Source organism: Mesocricetus auratus, unplaced genomic scaffold, assembly GCF_017639785.1.
Source record: "Mesocricetus auratus isolate SY011 unplaced genomic scaffold, BCM_Maur_2.0 Super-Scaffold_100020, whole genome shotgun sequence".
NCBI lineage: Eukaryota > Metazoa > Chordata > Mammalia > Rodentia > Cricetidae > Mesocricetus > Mesocricetus auratus.
In genome coordinates, this window is record NW_024429201.1 from 24,875,040 (window position 1) to 24,895,945 (window position 20,906).

A 20,906-nucleotide genomic window follows, 5' to 3' on the forward strand; every position below is an offset into this window, starting at 1 on the left:
ATGGCTGCTGTTGGGGAAGTCCTGTGTATATGTCAATAAAGCACTGTCTGGCCAATAGGAATCTAGATAGGTGGGGCTAGGAATCCAGGAGGATTCTGGGAAGGAGAAACACAGGAGAGTCAAGATGTAACGCCATGGGGTAGGAAGCCTGGAACTATTCTCCGGTAAGAGAAATACTTAGATTAACAATTATGGGGTAATTACTTAAGTCAGAGCAAGCCAGTAAGAAACAAGCAAAGGCCAACAGCTTCATAACTAATGTAGCCTCCTGTGCGTTTATTTGCGACTGATGCGGCACTAGAACCAGGCGGGCGGGAAGGCTTCTCTCAAGGAAAAAGCTTCTCATTACAGCTGCTCTATTGTAACTCACTGGCCAGGCTGCTGGGGAGGGGGGCACCCACAGAAATACGCAGATAATCCCTTCCTCCTTGCTTCCATGTAGTACACCCCAAAAAGCAACTGGACCCCTTCATGGCAACAGTCTTCTGTTGGATTTAAGCACCACTCCCATGATTCATTGAATCCCCAGCCCCTGGAAGGATGCTTGTCCCATTCTGACCCCAACATTCAGGTGAACCACTGGGAAGATTTTGCTCCCAATTCATGGGATGAAATGGCCTCATCCCAAGGTGTCCAGAGCATTCAACACACTGAGAAGTATGTGGGACCTGATAAACTCTGATCCAATGCCTCACTTACAACAATCAAAATCTAAACTATGGTTTAAAACAAATGCCTGAGCCACTGAAGGACTTTTTTATTTCCTCCTGGGCAGCCAACAGGAAAGCTCAGTGTTTGTTCCCGTGTAACTACACATTCAGATACAGGACTTAATGGTGGTCTGCATGCCAATACTTGACAGTTCTTAAAAGTCTTCATTGACAATGATTGTTTCTCCAAGGACAGTTAAGAGGGCTGGCTGAGTACGGCCACATATTGCCCCATGACCAAACATCACACTATTCGAGAAGTAGACAAAACCCCAACTTCTCATTATTTCCAATAAAGGTAAGAATCAAACCTCCTCCAGATTTAGCTAAATTATGGTAAATTTTCAATTAAGGGTAATATGAACAAACAGCCAAGTAATTAAAGGACAAGACATTGCAAATTATTTCAGAAACACATTGCTTCCTGTGGTTGGAGGGGCAGGGTGCTATAACTTAGCTTAGTTTTTCTTCTGACTACCACTTACCCATTCACTGAACATCTGTTCTATGTCAGCATCACAGTAGGTAGAAGATGACAACAGAGGAACAAGGAAGCTGAGTTCAACACTAAAGGACATGGAGTCTTGTAGCTCTAACACTGTTTTTTTCTGTTGGACAGCCAGGGAAAGCCACACACTGCAGAGCCTTCCTCTAGACAGTTTGATTAAGAATGGGTGAGACTTTGATTGGGTCTTTTAGGTTTTTTGAAACAGGGTTTCTCTGTGTAGCTTTGGAGCCTGTCCTGGAATTAGCTCTGGGAGACCAGGCTGGTCTGGAAAAGGCAGAGTGACTTACAGTGCATCAGGGGCTGAGGACCACTTTCCAGCTTTCTCAGCAGGCATGCTACCCTTCCTTTAACAATTTCTTTCCAGTGAATGAGAACTTCTGGTGGCTATCAAGATACACTGTCAGCCGGGCAGTATCCCGGAGGCAGAAGCAGGTGGATCTCTGTGAGTTTGAGGCCAGCCTATTCTACAGAGTGAGTTCCAGGACAACCAGGGCTACACAGTGAAACCCTGTCTCCAAAAAAAAAAAAAAGACACACTGTCATGCTATTCTGGGACAACCTAGCTGGGCATGAGTGAACCCAGGAACCAACTCTTATCTATATGAAGTGCCTCTTAATGGCAGAAAGGCCAGGCCAGCTGTGAACTCAAGTGTCCGCTTCCTCATTTTCCTGAAAAACAATGTTGGGGGGGGGCAATGTTAACTTGGTGCATCTCATTTAATGGTCCCAGTAGAAGCTTGCAGGTCATGGCTATGGCTTCTTGGTCTTAGGGCAGAAAATTTGGTCACTTGGCCGAAGGGTTGAATCAAAGAGACCGAGGTAAGAGTACTGATGTTAGCTCAATGTCTAGTACTCAAGTTAGCAATCCCTGAAGTTACAGGGATTAAGGCCTCCTACACAATCTGCACTCCACTTTCACTGTGACTGAAGACATGTAAATGAACATACGGCAGGTTTCCTGTCCTCAGAGAGCTCACAGACCACCAAGACGGAAAAGGGAACAGGCAGCAGTTGCGACCCTGAATGCGGTGGACAGAACCAAATTGAAGAAGACAAGCCGGCACAACAGTCTTCCCAGAGTTGACCCAGAGAGGTTGGAGGGACCTTTCCAGAGCATGCTAGCAAAAGGAACAGTGGCAAAATGGGATGCCCTGGAAGCAACAACAGAGAGTCACAAACCAAACAGTATTGCAGATGCAAAAACCCTTACAGCTATTTTAGAAGAGCTGGGATGGTATCCTAAATGCAGGTCCCAGAGCTGGCCTGGTCTATAACCCAGCACCATCTTTGAGGGCAAGACTTCACACCCATCAGGGCCTTTGAAACCCATTTCTATTTAAAAGAAAATACAGTTCTGGTTTTGTGGCGGTTTGGAGCAGGTCACCAAGTCACCTCTGGTATGGAGAAGCAGGCCACAAGGACTTCGTGCTCCCAAGCAAAGCAGACATGTTTCTCCCTCGTGGTGTTTTTTCTTCTAACTAGGCACAGCATCTGAGCATCTGACCTAGCAAGAAGGCACTTGGTCTTGTCAAAGAGACAAGTTTCTTTTGGAAGCATGGAACAAAACATGTAGTCATGAAGACGCCAAAGCCCAGGATCCACTAAGCATTCTGAGACCAAGAGGAGCCCAGGCTAACTGTCTCACTCTAGCAGCTTCTATCGTTTCTCACCCACGACCAAAGCATGTTCCTCTAACATGGAGGCAAATTCTCGCATCTTTAATTTCTATAGCTCGTGCTTTTCTTTGTAGAAGTGAGGAAATGGGATCCAAAGCATAAATACAACACTCAGCTCAACGCTAACCTTGAAGAGAAAGAGTGGATCTGACAGTTTCCAGAGAATGGTCCTCCCATCATGACCACCTGGGTGACAGAACTGAAGTGTGCCACGCTGTGTGCCACAAATCCACAGGTAGTGTGGAACAGTGAGGATGCCGAGGGCACATCAAGGAAGGCTGCTGATACCCAGATCTCCTGCCCACGGGACCTTTGCATAATGCGCCTCAGAGCCCCTCCCCTACTCTGGCCCCAACACTGTGGGGCCCACTCTTCCTGCTACGCCCACCCTTATCCCACAACACACGGGCTATTTCCCACTTGAGAAGTTTCCGAGGCTGATGCTGCCCTTCCGGTGCAGTCAGGCATATCTTGTTATCTGTAGAGGTGGAAACCAGTGTTGTTCTATGATGGACAGGGCTGCTGCCTCAGTGGCCCAGCACACTTAGACCAGATTCCAGCTGGTCCACAGAGTCCTTTGATGTCCATTCTGTCCACCCATTACTTCAGGTGGAGATGCCCATTTCTCCAGGGTTTGAGCCAACACGGGGGAGGGGATGGGGACCTCTGCAATGAAACAGCCTTCAAAGCCTGCAGAGGCCCAGTGCTTACAACCCAGTTATCTCCAAGTACCACCCCCCAACCTCCAGTCCTGGAAGCCCTTAGTAATCAGTGTCCATTCCTAAACATTCCTAAAAATACAGGCTTTGGGGAACTGACTTCTAACAGTGCTGAAAGGGGGCTCTCTGGTTTGGTACCACTCAAGCTATCAACCTCTTCATAAGGACAAGTGTGTCAAAAGAAAACCAGGAGCAGATCCCCTGGGACAGGCCAGCTCTTGACAATCTGGAGAGAGGCAGGTGAGGCTGGCCCAGTGCCTGGCTAATATCACAGGCTCTGACTGATTCTAAAAGGCATTTAAGCTTTGTTTACAAATCGTGGATTCTCAGGGCCCAGTCCAAAACTATAGGTCAGAACCCCAGGGGAGGGCCTGGGAATGCAAATACCTAGCCAACACCCAGCAGAGAGCCCAGCAAGGTTCAGAATACAGCTCTGGAAAAACAATTGGCAATTTTTTAAATGCTTTGCAAGCACATAACTTCAAAGTTATAGGGTGTGTGGGAAAACTTTAATTGAAGGAACTTAGTCTTTTTTTTTTTTTTTATCTGAACATGTGGCACAACTAGCATACAAGGCCACAGGTTCAGCCAGAACCAAGCCACAAAGACCCCAGATGCTCTACCTCAAGGACAATTCCTGGCCCCAAAGAAAGCTTCAAGGCCCTCAATTCCATCCCAGTAAAAGCCGTCTTTGAGAGCAGGCAAACCATTTCAAGCCAGGCTCCACAGGCTCCACTCCCTCCAGTCAGGCAAGGTTCGGCTTTCACAGCCTCAGCCACACTAGGTGTGTGCGCAGCAGCAGCACCAAGAGAATCGTTAGAAATGAAGAGAATCTCAGGTCCCACTGACCCTGCTGGGCCAGACTATATTTCAACAAGATTCCAAGTGACACCAAGAAGCCCGACTTCAAGGGATTTCAAGGGACGAGAGAACTGTGGTGAGGATTTTCTTCCCGTCACTCTCCCCTGTGGACTATCAGCCCACCCAGCTCTCCTGCTCTGATAGTCTCTGCCCCAGGCCTGTTGGCCCTGCTTTGTCTGGGGCCAAATCCCCATCATCAGGGCCCAATGACTAGATGGCAGTCCAGAGTCTGCTTGTCAGGGAGTTAAAAGGGGTCACACTGGCATCTGACTCTACATCTGCCTCCCTTGGGGGGCAGGAATACAGGCCCTGACCATAAATCAGCAGAGACAATCCAAAGTCAAACAATGCCATGGAATGGTGGGTCTTTTGGTTCCACACAATGTTAATGAGGTCGAGGTCACGGGTGTGATTAGCTTCCTCTGTAACTTGGCACAGACTTCAGCCCTCTGCCCTCAGGCTGCCTGCAAGGGCTGATGTCCTCTGGGTTACTAAGAAGGTTTGAATGGAATGACAAGGAGAGGCTATGCAGGGCAACACCAGTGGAGGCCTCAAAGAACCTCAATGACCAATGAGCAAAATTCATTGGAGAGACACACACAGCCCTGAGGGAAGGTTGACTTGAAAGATGACAAGGTTAGACCAATTATCAACACAGGCTAGACGCCTGAGAAAGCTGAAAATTTACGAGAAGAAATAGGAAGTCTTATGGCCAAGATTTTAAAAACTTGGTTTGTATTTATTTATTGGTATTTTCATACCACAAAAACAATGCATTTAGGTCATAATTCACTGGCCAGAATATTTTAAATCAAATATATATATATACATATACATATATGTATATATACACTTAAAGGAAGCTAACTTGTTGGCAATTCAAAATTTTTTAATGCTTTAAATCATAGAAGCTTTGTTGATAAAGGTGGCTGGTGGCAAGGCCAGCTTTTAATTAGAGTCTGTGAGCCTCCTTGCTGAAGCTGTCACAGCAGCGTAGATCTGACAATCAGCTATAAACAGCCCTGGCCAGCTAATCACACAAGGCAGGCACAGAGCCTGTCGCCCCTTCACACCATTGCCACCACCTGGGTTACTATTTGGTGTGACCTCTTCGTCCGTGTTCTCGGCTTTGTACCACAGATTAAGTATTCCACATAGCCATTCTGTTCCTTTTGACGATGCCCTTCCTTCTAGTGAACCACGAACCTAGATATAAGCTGGGAAACACCATATGAGCAGACAGACACTCCAAGCATACCCACTTACCAAAAGAAGATTTGGATGAACTCTGACTCACAGACCCCTATTAAGCGGTATGTTGTGTCCGACCACAGCATGGATCTGCATGGTCAGTAATTAGGAGCTCCACTCCAGGAGAAGCCTGCGAGGGTGACTGTGAGGAAGAGTGGTTAGGAACATCTACCCACAGGCCTCACTGTGTGGAATCATCTTCGAGAATGGACTGTTGGCCAGTTCAATGGAAAGAGCGTGATTTGAAATGATTGTCAAAGTTGTGAACCATGTTTTTCCCCAAGTGTGTATTTAGTATACAGACCAGACAGCAGGTCTGTGTAAATACAGACACTAGGTCTGTGTAAATACAGACACTGCTGACTGATCCAATGCATGGGTTTTCAGTTCCTAAAACTTAATCAGTACAGGCAAAAGAAAAAAAATCCAACTTTTTAAGAAGCAATTTTGGCCCTAATCAGTGTGTAGCAGGTTCACTTATCTGCAGATAAAAGAGGCTACCGTCAATGCAGTGAGAGCCTTCCTTAAACACCTGGCTCACTGCCTCCACAACACTGGAAAACAACATGCTCGCTCAGCCCAGTGCTGCCTGCCCAGAGAGAGGAAGCCTGAACTCCAGGAGCCCCTGACGACACAGCTCCACAGGAAAGAAAGAAAATGCTGAACAATAGAACCAGCAGAGGAAAAGGAGCCCCTCTAAACTTTCCAGGCATGTGGGAAGGTTGTTGCAAAAGCTATTTCATACCCCTTCTGTTGCTTCAGGTTCTACTGAAAACAGCAACAACTCCAAAATCCCCCAAAACCCCTAACTTGCCCAAGAAGTACTTAAGTCAGGGCTGTTTTTTAAAAATCAGTTAGACAGAAATACCAAGATAGCCAGTTAAAACTCTATATCCTTCCAACCCAGCGGAGCGAGGGAGGTGAGGGGCCAAACTGGTTCACAGACTGCCAATGATTCATCAGGCTCCGCTGGACTTACCCTAACCCCACGGCAGTGAGAGGAGTCGTGGTTGTGTGCAAGTCAGACAGCATGCGTGTGACGCAACAGACAGTTGTCGGGTCAGCTTGGCACACTTTCAGTGATTCCACAAGTGAATGACATTTACGTTAACAGCAATGCAGTTGATAAGCTTGCTCCCCTCCAGGACATGAGACTTGGACAACCCGGCACTATCCATAAGAGATACCGTGTGGAGGAGAGAGACTGAGTGGGGCTGCCACACGGAAACACACTTCTGAAACTAGTGCTGGCAACCCTTAGTCTTCCACTGCCAGGACTAAAAGCACGTCACAAGCCACTTCCATGTATCAACCAGGGTTCCAAAGCCTTGGCCTGGTTACGCCTAGCTGAAATTCTCCTTATGAAGAAAGTTTAAAAACTGTTTGTACTGCTGCTATCTCCTCACTAAGCTGAATGCTATTCCTTAGGAATGATATAAAATACCCGATGCTCTTCCTTATAACCAAGTACAATGTTCAGTGCTATTGCTTTATAAACCACATAAAGTTTTTAAAGTTTGGTTAAACCTAGCAACTTCACCTATGCACACAGCTCTGAAATCCTCTTTGCTTTTGACAGAATATTTGATTAGTGTCCATAAAAGCTGCCTCATCAATAAGATTATGGTATTGAATCAAAATCAGAGCAAAGCCACATGAAGAATAGTAATAATACACCAAGGTTCTCCTTTCTGGCCAGCCAAGCCTTTAAGTCAGAACTGGATGTTTCTCTTGACCTAGCTGATGGTTTAAGGTTAAACTGAGAAAACATGTGGGTAACATACCTTTTAAATTAAATTCAGGGTAGTGTAATGTGTGCAAAACTAACTCATACTCTTAGCTAGTGAAGGTCATCGTGTGTGTGTGTGTGTGTGTGTGTGTGTGTGTGTGTGTGTATGCATGCATGCCTGCAAGTGCTAGACCGTTCAGGCTGCTATTAAGAAATACCATAGACCGTGGTCTAAAAAAGTACCCACCATTTCCTCACTGTACCCTCAGGAAAACGGGCCCACTCTCAGCACCTCACTGAAACCTAGCCCTCCTGGAGGCCCTCCTGGAGGTATCTGGCTTCAACATCTGAATATAGGAACAGGCAAGCATCTGCCACAACATGTGTGTACAGGGACGGAATCCACTTCATTAGATACACATCCTCACTACTAAACACACGCAGAACCATTCTGTGTGGATCGCAGGGCTTCCAGTTCAAAGTAACAGACCCCATCAAGTCTGCAGGACAGCATCGGTATGAGGTTGGCCACCGAGGCCAAAGGTCAGGAGCTTAATTATTCCCACTTGGGCCCCTTGAAAGGAGACAAAAATTTCAAAAGCTTCAGCCACAAAGACACAAATGACTCTCACCTGCAGCACTGAAGAGTCATTTCCTGAATGACAGGACAAATGAATGGATGAATGGAAAAATGGACACGCCCCCAAAATTAGAAGGAGCAACACAGGGCTATCACCTGATCAAGAAATAACTGTTTCATTAAGAATGTCTTTGTTCACTTTGCTCTCGAAAGACCAGGCAAGGGAGAGAGGTCGCAGCTCTGTAGCCACGTGACACTCCTGTGTCGGGAGCCCTCTTTCATCATCTATCTGAAAATCCACTTTCTCTTCCTGTCCCTGTAGCAAACACTAAGTCCCATATCTCTGCAAGGCTCATGTTCAGTCTTCATTTCAACCAAACTCAAGTACTCTTTGTCATCAGTCTCCAAATGGGGTCTTCACAAGTGTTCCCTCCTAGAAGGTCCCAATCCCCCACCCCGGGAGATGAAGTGGCCGTGGGATCAACGTCTCCAAGGTTCTCTTCGCCCCACTCCCAAGACGCCAGGTTTCCTGCACTATGGCACTGGCTACCTTGTCCCCAGCCCATTCCAGGGTCATGGAGCTCTTTGAAAGTACAATGTGACTTCAGAGCCTGTCCTACAGGAGAAGCTTCAGAGACATCTGCGGAATGACAGGATTTGACTGAGTGGACAAATGAACAAACTGCCATTACTTCCCCCACCCCCTCCAGTAGAAGGAGGAACACAGGGAACAGTTCTCCTGCTCAAGAAATACTGTTTTGTTAAGGATGCCTTTGTTATTTTTCTCTATAACCTCAAGGCATACTTTATGGCTGTCTTTTTTTTTTCTTTTTGAGTGAATTCTAAAAATTAGGAATTTACAGACCAACTGTATCTTTCTAAGACTAGTAAACATTGAGTATAGCATTGATTTTAGCATTCTTGGGCAATGTTTATCATGTCCACCACTATAGCAGTTTGAAATTGTTTTATTGTATTTATTTTGATGGGCTATGGGACCTGAGAATCTGCCACTATAAGGAGCACAAGCCCAGAATGATGAGCTGAGCCACCTCTGCACTCTGCTCTCAAAGACACACAGACACTGCTCTACAAACTCCCTAGAAGAGACGGCCGAGAAAAGGCTCACCAGAAGAAGCCAAAGGATGTAGCCTGAAAGTTCTAGAAAGAGTGAGTATTTCTAGATGTGGACTGTCAGAGACATGGCTCAACTTAGTCATTCATTCAAAAATCAGGTATTTAGAGCTGTCAATCGTTGTTAACAGTTTCAGAGCATTTACTGTGCATGCGGAACATCCCAAACCCCATACAAAGACATCAGTTAATCTTCCAGAGGCTTTGATTTGAACTCTTGTCACCACCATTTAATTTTTTGAATGATGTACCTATGTTATTATGTGTATATTTGTGTATCAGTGTGTGGGTTTGTGCACATGAATGCAGTACCTGCAGAGGCCAGAAGAGGGTATCCAATCCCTAGGAGCTGAAGTTACAGGCAATTATGAGCCACCCGACATCGGTGGTGGCAACAAAAAGCCAGTCCTTTAGAAAAGCAGTAAGCACTATTAACTTCAGGTCCATCTCTGAGATTTTTCTTTGGTGTGTGTGTGTGTGTGTGTGTGTGTGTGTGTGTGTGTGTGTCTAAGTGCGTGCACACAAATCCATTGGAGCTGGAGTTTCGGGCATTTGTGAGCCACCTGATGTGGGTGCTATGATAAAAAGCCCAGTCCTCGTGACAGAGCAACAAGAGCTCTCAACAGCAGGGCCATTGTTCCAGCTCTATCACCACCATTTCACAGACACAAGGACCAAGGCTGAGAACAAGCAAATAGCCTGCCAAATGTTCACACAGGGTTGTATCCAGTGGGGACTCAGCAGACCTAATCTGAGTCTTCTAAACACTTTTTCTAAGATTCACTTTTAACTACGTCTAGGTATGTGTCTGCATTTGGGCATGTGCACTTGAGTTTGAGTGCCTGTGGAAGTCAGAGGCCTTGGATCCCCAGGAGTTGGAGTTAAGGACAGTTCTGTGTTACTTGATTTGAGTACTGGGAACTGAACTCAGAACTTGTGGAAGAGCTGCGCAAGAGCTTATCACTGAGCCATCTCTCCAGCCCTGAGAGTCTCCTCAATTTTAATCCTCCCACTTTGGCAATTCTTTGCAGTAAAGATAACAGAGAAGATGGACACAACTTTTGTATACACACACACACACACACACACACACACACTTGAAGCTTTCAATTCATCATTTTGTAATCATCTCTGCTGTAGATTTTGCCGCCTGCCTTGCTCAACCCCTACATGTGGCAAAATCTCTCAGTCCTTATCTCTGTTGTTAGCAGGTGCTATCAATTCTGGGACATGCACATGGATAAACAGTACGTATTATTTTCCCAGAAGGCACTGCTTTGCTCTCATCTACAAAGACCCCTTTTTACCCCACAAATGACTGGTTCATGTATCATGACTCAAATTATATCCACAAATGTTCATTTGCAGTGTAATTACTCTTCCTAACTAGCCTGGTTCCAAGACAAATGAGCAGCCCCCCTCCCCATCCTCCTATCCCGAAACTCACAAGGCACCACCTCCTGCCATAAAACACTACCCTGCCACAGACCACAAGCCACACGGTCTGCGCTGTGTGACCACTTGGAGGTAACCATTATAAAATAAGATGTTGTTTTGTATTGCTTTAAACCTTTCAAATACTATTATTTCATCAGAATCAGATTTCCAACACAGGCTAATCAGTCTGGCTGTAGGGAGATTTTTGTCTTCCCTATCTTTGAATGACCTAATGGTCGCGCACGTGTTCTCTATCTCCTAATTTGAAAAGGCATTTTAAAAAATGATCAGGAGAGCATCAGAAAGAGCAAGATAAGTTCTCCGGTCCTCTCTTCAGCCTGGGCGGGGAGGGCGCTCAGAGAATGAGGGTCCCTTCCAAGGAAGTCTGGGTTACTCTATGGCTCCCCCACACCTTGCCGCCCTCTGGTTCCACACACTCTTCCAATGGGTCACCAGCTGCGATCTACAGGCACAAACGCAATCACGGCACAAAAATACAGGAAGCTTCCCCGGGATAGGGAGTGGGGATGAGCCCTCGCCTTTCTCTCACTCTCCACGGACTTCCATAGAAACCTCTGAACCTACTGTAATTACAGAAAAGTTGAGCCGGCTTGGAGAAAATCTTTTCACTTTTCTTAGTTCAGAGAGCCCGAGACTGCGAATAGACTGAGAGAGAAGGGAGCCGGGCGGTGGTAGGGACTACACAAAAACCCGTCTCCCCGAGTCCTTCACCGACCCCAGATGTGGTGTCCCCGCCCACCTCCTCTCCAGCCCTCACCCGGGATCTCTGCGCTGCACACACACACACACACACACACACACACACACACACACACACACACACACACACACACACACACACACACACACACACACACACACACACACACACACACTATCCAGCCCAGGTCTGAGATGCAGCTGGGGTCTGTGGCCGGTGAGACCCACGCGGCACGAACCAGGCTTGGCGGGGGGACCCCTGCAGCTCCCCAAGAAGCTGTTCCAGACTCAGTTTCTTCCACGTCTGCGGCCGGCGCTGCAGCGAATCCTTCCCGCCCCGGCACCCGCCGTCCGTCCCACTGCGCCCCCGTGCGCTGTCGGGGACCGTCCCCCTCCAGGGCTCCCGGAGGCGCCTCGCTTACCTGGCCCGGGACGCTCTGAGCCGGGAGCATGCAGCCTTCCCCAGCCGGGCTCTCGGTGCAGCTTCCTCGCTGCCGCCTGGATCTGGCCCCGGCGGACGCGCACAGGCGAGGGCGGGAGCAGACGAGGGTCGGCGGCGCCGGGGCGGAGGCCGAGGGGCGGGCGCAGCGGGAGGAGGCGGCCGAAGATCGCAGCCCAGGCCGGCCGCTGCCACTCAGCATCCCCGCCTCCGGCCGCCGCGGGGAGGGGTCGGCGAGGCCCGGCCTCCGGGGGGAGGGTTCTGCAGGGACCTGGAGGGTGTGGGTGACACGGGATCCCCGCGAGAGGGTCCCGGAGCCCTGCTGGTCCCCTCCTCACGCACTTTGGAGGAGCGGTCTCTGAGGTCCTGATCGATCCCGTACCGGGACCCGGCTTGGCGGGAAGAACGTCGGTCCTCGGGCCTGAAGAACCGCAAGCTGGAGAGGGGGTTGCAGTGAACATTAGAGACTCAGGTTTCCAAGTCCTGATGTCTACTTGGGGAAACTGTATTGATAGTCACAGAGTATCCCCAGCTTAGCTGCTTGGGTCCAGACACATCCCCTCTGCACTCACGATAGTTTTCAATGGATATCGACGGCGCTTTAGCCAATCTGAAAGGGATCCTTGTCCAGAGAGACTCAGCAACTCCTCACCACCGTCCTCAGGAGAGCAGAGGACAGAGTCAAACAACCAAGGCTGAATTGTCTGCATTCATTGTGTAAGGATTGTGTAAGGACAGAGCTCAGCCAAGAAATCTTCCTTTGCCACCCCCCATTTCCCATCAAAATTTCCCTCTGTCAGACAGTTGTCTGGAATGCTTCTATCCACCAAGGTACAGACCCAGTCCATTTGGGTTTCCTCTCCTCCCGTCAGTGGCAGCTTGCATGGGCTATTTGCCCTTGAAGTCTCTGCACTTGACCCGCTGTTTCCAAACCCACCTGGGTTTGTCCGCTTCAGTGCCCGCCTCCTGCTCTCCATCCCTCGCTGTGTGCCTTTGCACCTGTCTGCACAACCTTGCAGATTAGTGGCTCTAGAACACCACCCGGCAGGTCACTTCCTGTGTGGGAAGGCATTTTTCCAGGACCCCACTGCTGAAGCCATATCCCACAGTGGGCCCTCTCACTGTATTGTGGATAGTGTGTTAAGTCATCCATGACCCTTGATTGTAGAGGAAGCACACAAATAAAATGGAGACAGTTTGTGATGCTTCACATGCAAAGATTGCCACCGATTAACAACAGCTGCAAGCAGGAATGCATCTTGATGTTACTGCTCGGTCCAGATGGGGTCCTAGGAGAGCCTGTGCCTGAAGTTGCTGATGCTGTTCTCATGGCATCTCCCACAGATGAATCCCACTTGACTTCACTGAAAAAGAGGCTTGCAGGGAGACATTCTACCACAAAGGAGTGCTAAGTGTTCTCTCTATTTTGCAAAATCACATGCTAGAAATAACAAGAGGGCTGACAGGTTGGAAATAAATTATTCTGAGAATAAGCAAAAAATAAAACAAAAACAAAAAAGGAACCATTCAAAAGAACATACTAACAGTTTATGAACACTGTTAAATTACTAATAAATATTACACTAAATGTAAGACTTTACCTATATAAAAAAAATGAAGGTAATTGTGGGAGAGTTGTTTGAGTCACCGAGTTGAGACAAAACACAAAAAACAAAATTTAAAAAGAAATTTTCATCATTCACCCTCTTCCTATAAACCCTTTAAGGTTATCATACTGGCTAAATCAATTCCAAAGAGAGCATAGAACAAATAGGCATCAAACACTGTGTACTCACAACCATGAGCAGTCCCCCACCCCCAGCCCCCAGCCCCCACTTTATCAGCCGTTGTTCTTTGGTAGAACCAAGTGTGCCAGGAACATTTGAATATGAAATAGCAGCCACCATTTTATTAGTAGCCCTCCCTACGTAGAAGCTGTCATGGGTGAAGTCATTTGCTATGCATTGCGGAGACATCCTTGTAAGAGGAGACAATGGTAAACCACACTGTGATCCACACATCTGTTGAGCTGCTATCTACAGCTTACTTCAGAGACTATTGAAAGCACGCAGGGATGCCTCAGTGAGCAAGAAGTAAAAGTGGCGTCCCTCGTGAATTGTGGGTACTTGAACGCCACATCACTAGTTGTTTTGAGGCATTTGGTGGCATTATATGTTTCATACATATTTAGCTTGAATTGGTGCCTCCATGTTCCAGTCTCTGAAGGGCACACTGGGTGCCGTACAGACTGGGTACTTTCGCATCTTCCACAATGCTGGCACAGTAAATACCTGCTGGGACATATAAATTAGGGTGTCAAATTCATAGAAGAACCACATGGGAAATAAAACACTAACTCCCCCCCACACACACAATTGTGTGCAGCTACTTGTGCTATCATCAAAGTGCTGACGTTTAGATAAAATTACACTAAATGGGAAGTTAAGGGAATGACCACACAATGTAAGACAAAGTACCTGTTAAAGCCATGGGAAGGATGCTCTGGAGAAGACTCCTGAGTGAGGAACCCTGGGATATTGTCAGTGCTGCTCCTATCATGTGTTTGGGTCAAATTTATAAAAAAAAAAAAAAACCACTGGAAGGCATGAGTGAGGAGGAAATTAAAGAGTATCTACAAAGTTTAGTCAAATGACAAGGAGGCCTTGGAAGAAAATGATGATGAGCCACTTGGATAGGTCATAAGGTAAAAATTACAGTGGAGCCTGGCTAGAGCATGATTGCAAACTGACTTGCCTGCACAGATGTCTCTGCTCTCTGAACATCTGGACACGGCACCCCCTCAACCAGGCTAGAGAGATTTTCATGTGTGAACTCTTTCATCGTATTCTTTCAGGGTGTGAATAGGTGTGGTAGTTAAAGAAAACACATATTTGTCACAGGAAGGCAATCTATTTTCCTGATCATCAGCATATTGAATATTGATTTACTTTAGTTTCCCTGCTCACTGCAAAAATCAACCCCAACACACAACTGTGAAAGATTGCTGTTTCCTGAAATTATATTATTGTAAAGACACACATTTGAAATCAATGCCTTTTGAAGATCTTGAGTGGAGAAAACTTAGTGGATTTCTCTTCAAAAAATAAGGCAGAGTTACAGGTCTGCTGTGGGCTTTCCAAAAAGCCACTGGCTGAAAACTGATAATTCTGCTCTCTCATCTCACAGATATAATTATATGAATAAGCTATCTAAAATTCTACATATCTATCATTTTCTTCTACAAATAAGCATTGAGAAAAGGCAAGTTTGAACACCAAGATCTGATGGGTTCTACTTTGTACAACATCAGCACTCCCTGAGACAGAGGCCACCTTTGTGACCAGGGAAACAGCCCATTCAAAGTCACCATGAGACTTAAAAATACCACATCTGACTTCCGCTCTGGTGTGGCAGGTTTTAAGACAATGGTCGAAATTAAGTCTCTACATACGAAAGGAACTTTTCTATTTTTCTAGATATTCCATCACCAAGGTGTGAAGCTGTCAGTTAAACCAAAGTGTCGGACAGGGAGGGCCATGGGCTCTTTAGAAAGAAATTCTCCATGGAGACTGAAGTCTCTTCTCTCTCTTTTAACTTCAGTATTGCCTTATAAGTGACTTCTTACCTGCTCAGTAACATGTAACTGGAAAGTTAACAGCAGTTAACATATAACTGGCAAGATCAATTAACCAGCTCTTTAGTCACTCCTAATCTTCACCTGCAGACATGTTCTTGGATTGCAAACCTTTCTCAGAAGAGTACAAAAATACAAGAAGTCTGCAGGATTTAGCTGTCTAACAGTGCTCACTGCCTTCCCAGAGGAAGCCTGTTCTAGCCCTTATGGCCACACTGTGAAAGTCTGGACTGTGACCTGTCTTTCTCCAGAGCTTTATCTCTGCTGTTATTAATCATTTGCTGCTTTCAAAGCTTCCACAAGGGAAGATTTTGCTCTTACCCTTACTGGTTGGTACTTATAGTGAAATTTGGAAGCATATTTATCATGATTCATTAGCAAGGCTAAAAATGAAACATTCATGAAACTAATGCTATGTTATTTACTTTTGCAATGTGAAGAGGATATATGTCCTTAATCTGATCCAGAATTAACACACACACACACACACACACACACACACACACACACACACACACACACACACACACTTCCCTGTAAGAAATGAAGGCTGGTGACCATACTCATCATCCAGCCCCAGTCTTTACTGTGTTACAAATGAGCAAGCCACAAACATCTTTCTCCCTGCTGTCTGATTTCCTACTTTAACACATTATCTGTCCTTGAATACTCCAATATGTTGCCATCTGCCACGTGACCCAGCCATGGGGCCTCTCCCCAGAGGTGAGCAGAAGTCACGTACTGTTTACTGTGTTCTCATGAGCGTTTACACGAATGCCAGGCAACTCTACCACTAACGTATATCCCCAGTGCTCTTTTTACCTTTTATTCTGAGACATTTCCAGGACTGGCTTGAATTCATTCTGTAGCCAGACAGGCCTTAACCTTGTGACTCGAGCCCTCAGTCTCCACAGTAGAGGGATTTCAGACCTGTGTCCACGACCCAGTGACATCAGACTCTTGGACTCCTATACCTGTGAGCTAAATAAACCTTTTAAATATGGTAAAATATGATATCCAGCCTTGGATATTTACAGCAACAAAAATCAGACTGATACATCTGTATTAATTACTGGGTTAAACAGTTTATTTTAGTTAGTTCTAGAGCTAGATAATAGATCAGTTTCTGTTATTAAAAAATATCGATTATCACAGATCATCGAATGCAATTTGCATGCTTCCAAATGGACCCAGGTGATTTCCGCCTTATTTGAAGTAACAGAAAGTGTAAGAGATCCTCTTGCCAGTTTCCTGGCTTACCATAGCCAAGCATTAAATGCCAGTCTGGGTTTTCCAGACTTAATGCAAGTAGAATAGTCAATCACTAGTGTAGATCTCAGGGCCCAAGGAAGAGTGCTGGCTCCTGCCAGACAAACTTTGCTAACACGACTTGCTAAAAGGAGTTGAGTCATGGGGATCCTCACATCTTAGAAATTGGACAACCTAAATACACAGCTGCAGAACCTTTACTCAGGGAAGCAACAGATTCTTCCTCATAGCACTGACTAGAAATAAACAGGGTTGACAGAATTCTAGACTGCCTTTCTGACCCTAATGAAAATGCTGAAGGTGCATCATCTAAACTTTTCTTTCTTTCTCTTCCTTCCTTTCTTTCTCCTTCTTTCTCTTTTTCTATTTCTTTTAAAAATTTATTTTAAATTTCATTTTACACTCCAATCACAGTTCTCCCTCCCACCCCTCCTCCTGACCTCCCAATTCCCCCACAGCCCACCCACCACCCACTCCTCCTCACAGGTAAGGGATCCCATGAGGAGTCAACAAAGTCTGACACAATAAGTTAGGGTAAGGTCAAGCCCCTCTCCCAGTCATTAAGGCTTAGCATGGAATCCCACCATAGGGAATGGGCTACAACAAGCTAGCACTTTTACCAGGGATAGATCCTTGTCCTGCTGCCAGGATCCCCTCAGATACTTCAAGCTTCACAACTGTCTCCCGCATACAGAGGACCTAGTTTGGACTCATGGAGGAGGCTTGACAGCTGATGTTACAGAGTCCATGAGTTTCCACGAGCTTGGTTCAGCTCTCTCTGTAGATTTCTCCATCCTGATCTTGACCTCCCTTGTTCATACGTTTCCTCCTACGTGTCTTCCACTGGATTCCCTGAGCTCAGCTGGTGCCTGGTTGTGGTCTCTGCATTTGGTTCTGTCAGTTACTGAAAGAAGCCTCTGTGGTGATAGTTGGGGTATTAACCAATCTGATTACAGGGGAAGGCCAGTTCAGGCACCCTCTCCACTATTGCTTTGAGTATTAGCTGGGGTCCTCCTCGTGCTTCCCAAGCACCAGGTTTTTCCCTAGCCCCATAGTGGCTCTCTCTCTATCAAGATATCTCTTTCATTGCTTGTCTTTGAGATTCTGGTAGAATTCTGCACTGAAGTCATCTGGTCCTGGACTTTTTTGGTTGGGAGACTTTTAAAGATTGTTTCAATTTCCTTAGGGCTTATAGGTCTATTTAAATTGCTTGTATGATCTTGATTTAATTTTGGTATGTGAAACCTATCAATAAAATTTTCCACTTCTTTTAAATTTTCCAATCTTGTGGAGTACCAGTTTTTTTAAGTATGACCTGATGATTCTCTGGATTTCCTCGGTGTCTGTTGTTATGTCCCTTTTTCCATTTCTGATTTTGTTAATTGGATACTCTCTCTCTCTCTCTGACTTTTGGTTAGTTTGGATAATGGTTTGTCTATCTTGTTGATTTTCTTGAAGAACCAACTCTTTGCTTCATTGATTATTTTTATTGTTCTCTTTGTTTCTATTTTATTGATTTCAGCCCTCAATTTGATTATTTACTGGCATATATTCCTCCTGGGTGAATTAATTAGCTTCTTTTTGTTCTAGAGCTTTTGGGTGTTTTCTTAATTTGATAGTGTGGGATTTCTCCAACTTTTTTATGTAGACATTTAGTGCTATGAACTTCCTCTTAGTACTGCTTTCAAAGGGTCCCATAAATTTGGGTATGTTGTACATTCATTTTCATTAAATTCTAAGAAGTATTTAATTTCTTTCTTTATCTCTTCATTGACCCAGGGGTTATTCAGTTGGCATTATTCAGTTTCCATGAGTTTGTAGACTTTCTGGAATTTGTGTTGTTGTTGAATTCTAACTTTAAGCCATGGTGATCCAATAGAATAAGGGGTTTATTCCTTTTTTTGTTTGTTTTTTGAGACAGGGTTCCTCTGTATTGCTTTGGAGGCTGTCCTGGAACTTTCTCTGTAGACCAGGCTGCCAGTCTGGTCTTGAACTCACAGAGATCCACCTGCCTCTGCCTCCTGAGTGCTGGGATTTAAGGACTGCGCCACCAATGCCTGGCTCAAGTTTTTTTGTTTTTGTTTTTGTTTTTGTTTTTGTTTTTGTTTTTGTTTTTTAATCTGTTGAGGTTTGCTTTGTTACTGAGTATGTGGTCAATTTTAGAAAAGTTTCCATGAGGTGCTAAGAAGAAGGTATATTCTTTTGTGTTTGGGTAGAATTTCTATAGATGTCTGTTAAGCCTGTTTGAATCATAACTCCTGTTAGTTTCTTTATTTCTCTGTTAAGTTTCTGTCTGGGAGACTGCCCAGTGGTAAGAGTGGTATGTTGAAGTCTTCCACTATTAGTGTGTGGAGTTTGATGTGCAATTTAAGCTTCAGTAATGCTTCTTTTACAAATATGGGTGCCCTTTGTATTTGGGACATAAATGTTTACAAATGAGACTTCATCTTGATGGACTTTTCCTGTGATGACTATGAAATGTCCTTCTTATCTCTTTTGATTACCTTTAGTTTGAAGTCTGTTTTAGTTAGATTAGGATAATTACAGCAGCTTGCTTCTTAGGTCCATTTGATTAGAAAGTCTTTTCCCAACACTATACTCTGAGGTAACATCTGTCTTTGAAGTTGAGGTGTGTTTCTTGTATGCAGCAGACGGATGAATCCTGTTTTCATATCCATTCTGTTAGTCTGTGTCTTTTTTGAGTTGAGTCCATTGATATTAAGGGATATTAATGACCGTTGATTATTAATTCCTGTTAATTTTTGATAGGTGTGTGTGTGTGTGTGTGTGTGTGTGTGTGTGTGTGTGTATGTGTCTGTTGCTCTTCTTTAGGATTTGCTGGTGTGGGATTATCTGTTGCCTGTGCTTTCATGGGTAAAGCTAACTTGCTTGGATTGGAGTTTTCCTTCTAATGCTTTCTGTAGGGCTGGATTTGTGAATAGGTATTATTTAAATCTGGCTTTGTCATGGAATATCTTGTTTTCTCCATCTATGGTGACTGAAAGTTTTGCTGGGTATAGTAGTCTGAGTTGGCATCTGTGCTCTCTTAGTTTCTGCATAATGTCTGTCCAGGACCTTTGGGCTTTCAGAGTCTCCATTCAGAAGTTGGGAGTTATTCTGACAGGTTTGCCTTTATATGTCACTTGGCCTTTTTCTTTTGCAGCTCTTAATATTTCTTCTTTATTCTGTGTATTTTGTGTTTGGATTATTATGTGACTAGGGAACTTTTTTTTTGTTCAGTCTATTTGGCATTCTGTAAGCTTCTTGTATCTTCATAGGCATTTCCTTCTCTAGGTTGGGAACGTTTTCATCTATGAAATTTCTTGAATACATTCTTTGTTCCTTTGAGCTGGTATTCTTCTCTTTCTTCTATTCCTATTATTATTAGGTCTGTGCTTTTTATGGTGTCCCAGACTTCCTGTACATTTTGTATTATGACCTTGTTGATGATTTCCTCTATTGTATCTTTAATGCCTGAGAATCTAGCTTCCATCTCTTGTATTCTGTTGGTTATGCTTGTATCTGTAGTTCCTGTTTCATTTACCCAGATTTTCTATTTCTAGAATTCCCTGTTTGTGTTTTCTTTATTGCCTCTATTTCAATTCTCAAGTCTTGAGCTGTTTTCTTCATCTGTTTGATTGCTTTTTCTTGGCTGTAAGAGATTTATTGATGTATTACCATTTTTTGTTTGTCTTTTCCTTAATTTCTTTAAGGGGATTTTTTATTTCCTCTTTAAGGGTCTCTATCATCTTCATAAAGTTATTTTTAATGTCATTTTCTTCTGCTTCTTGGGATGTTCAGGTCTTCCTGTTGTAGGACCATGGGTTTCTGGTGGCGCCATATTGCTCTTTAGATTGCTGAATTCTTGCATTGGTGTCTACCATCTCTTCCTCCAGTTGGTGCAGGCAGTGTCCTTGCCTCTCGGTCCGATCTTTGCAGTTGGTGTCTGTGTCTCAAGGAGCCACTGAAGTCTGGGGGATGTATGGATTTGGGGGCAGTGTGGGGGGAGGTGGAGCAGCCTGCCTCCATCATCTAAACTTAGTGTTCACCAATGATGACAAATGAGCCTTGTGTTATATAGTCATGCAAAATAGTGCCATTGCTCATTCATTTCACAAATGTTTCTCAGGTTTAAATCTACATTTCTCTCAGAACTCAGTCACCAATCATGACCACATCCGCTGTAGAACAACCTTGAGTTGTGGCAATCCAAGCAAGAACTAAGGAGGAGGCAAGGGT

At 45.0% G+C, this 20,906-nt stretch overlaps 1 protein-coding gene across 2 annotated transcripts in view; it reads right to left on the reverse strand.

Moving 5' to 3' along the window:
* Positions 1–12,544, reverse strand: part of Lhfpl2 (LHFPL tetraspan subfamily member 2) — a 137,106-nt gene extending 124,562 nt beyond the window's left edge. The window contains exon 1 of one of the 2 annotated variants that reach the window (XM_005065648.4): positions 11,748–11,915. Coding sequence is in view for 1 of the 2 variants with exons in the window: in XM_040729029.1 (XP_040584963.1) it covers positions 11,748–12,225 (478 nt within the window). In the remaining variant the exon portion in view is untranslated. Of the gene's footprint in view, positions 1–11,747 lie in introns of both variants that reach the window. The other variant, XM_040729029.1, reaches the window with a different exon arrangement.
* Between the last annotated feature and the right edge of the window lie 8,362 nt (positions 12,545–20,906).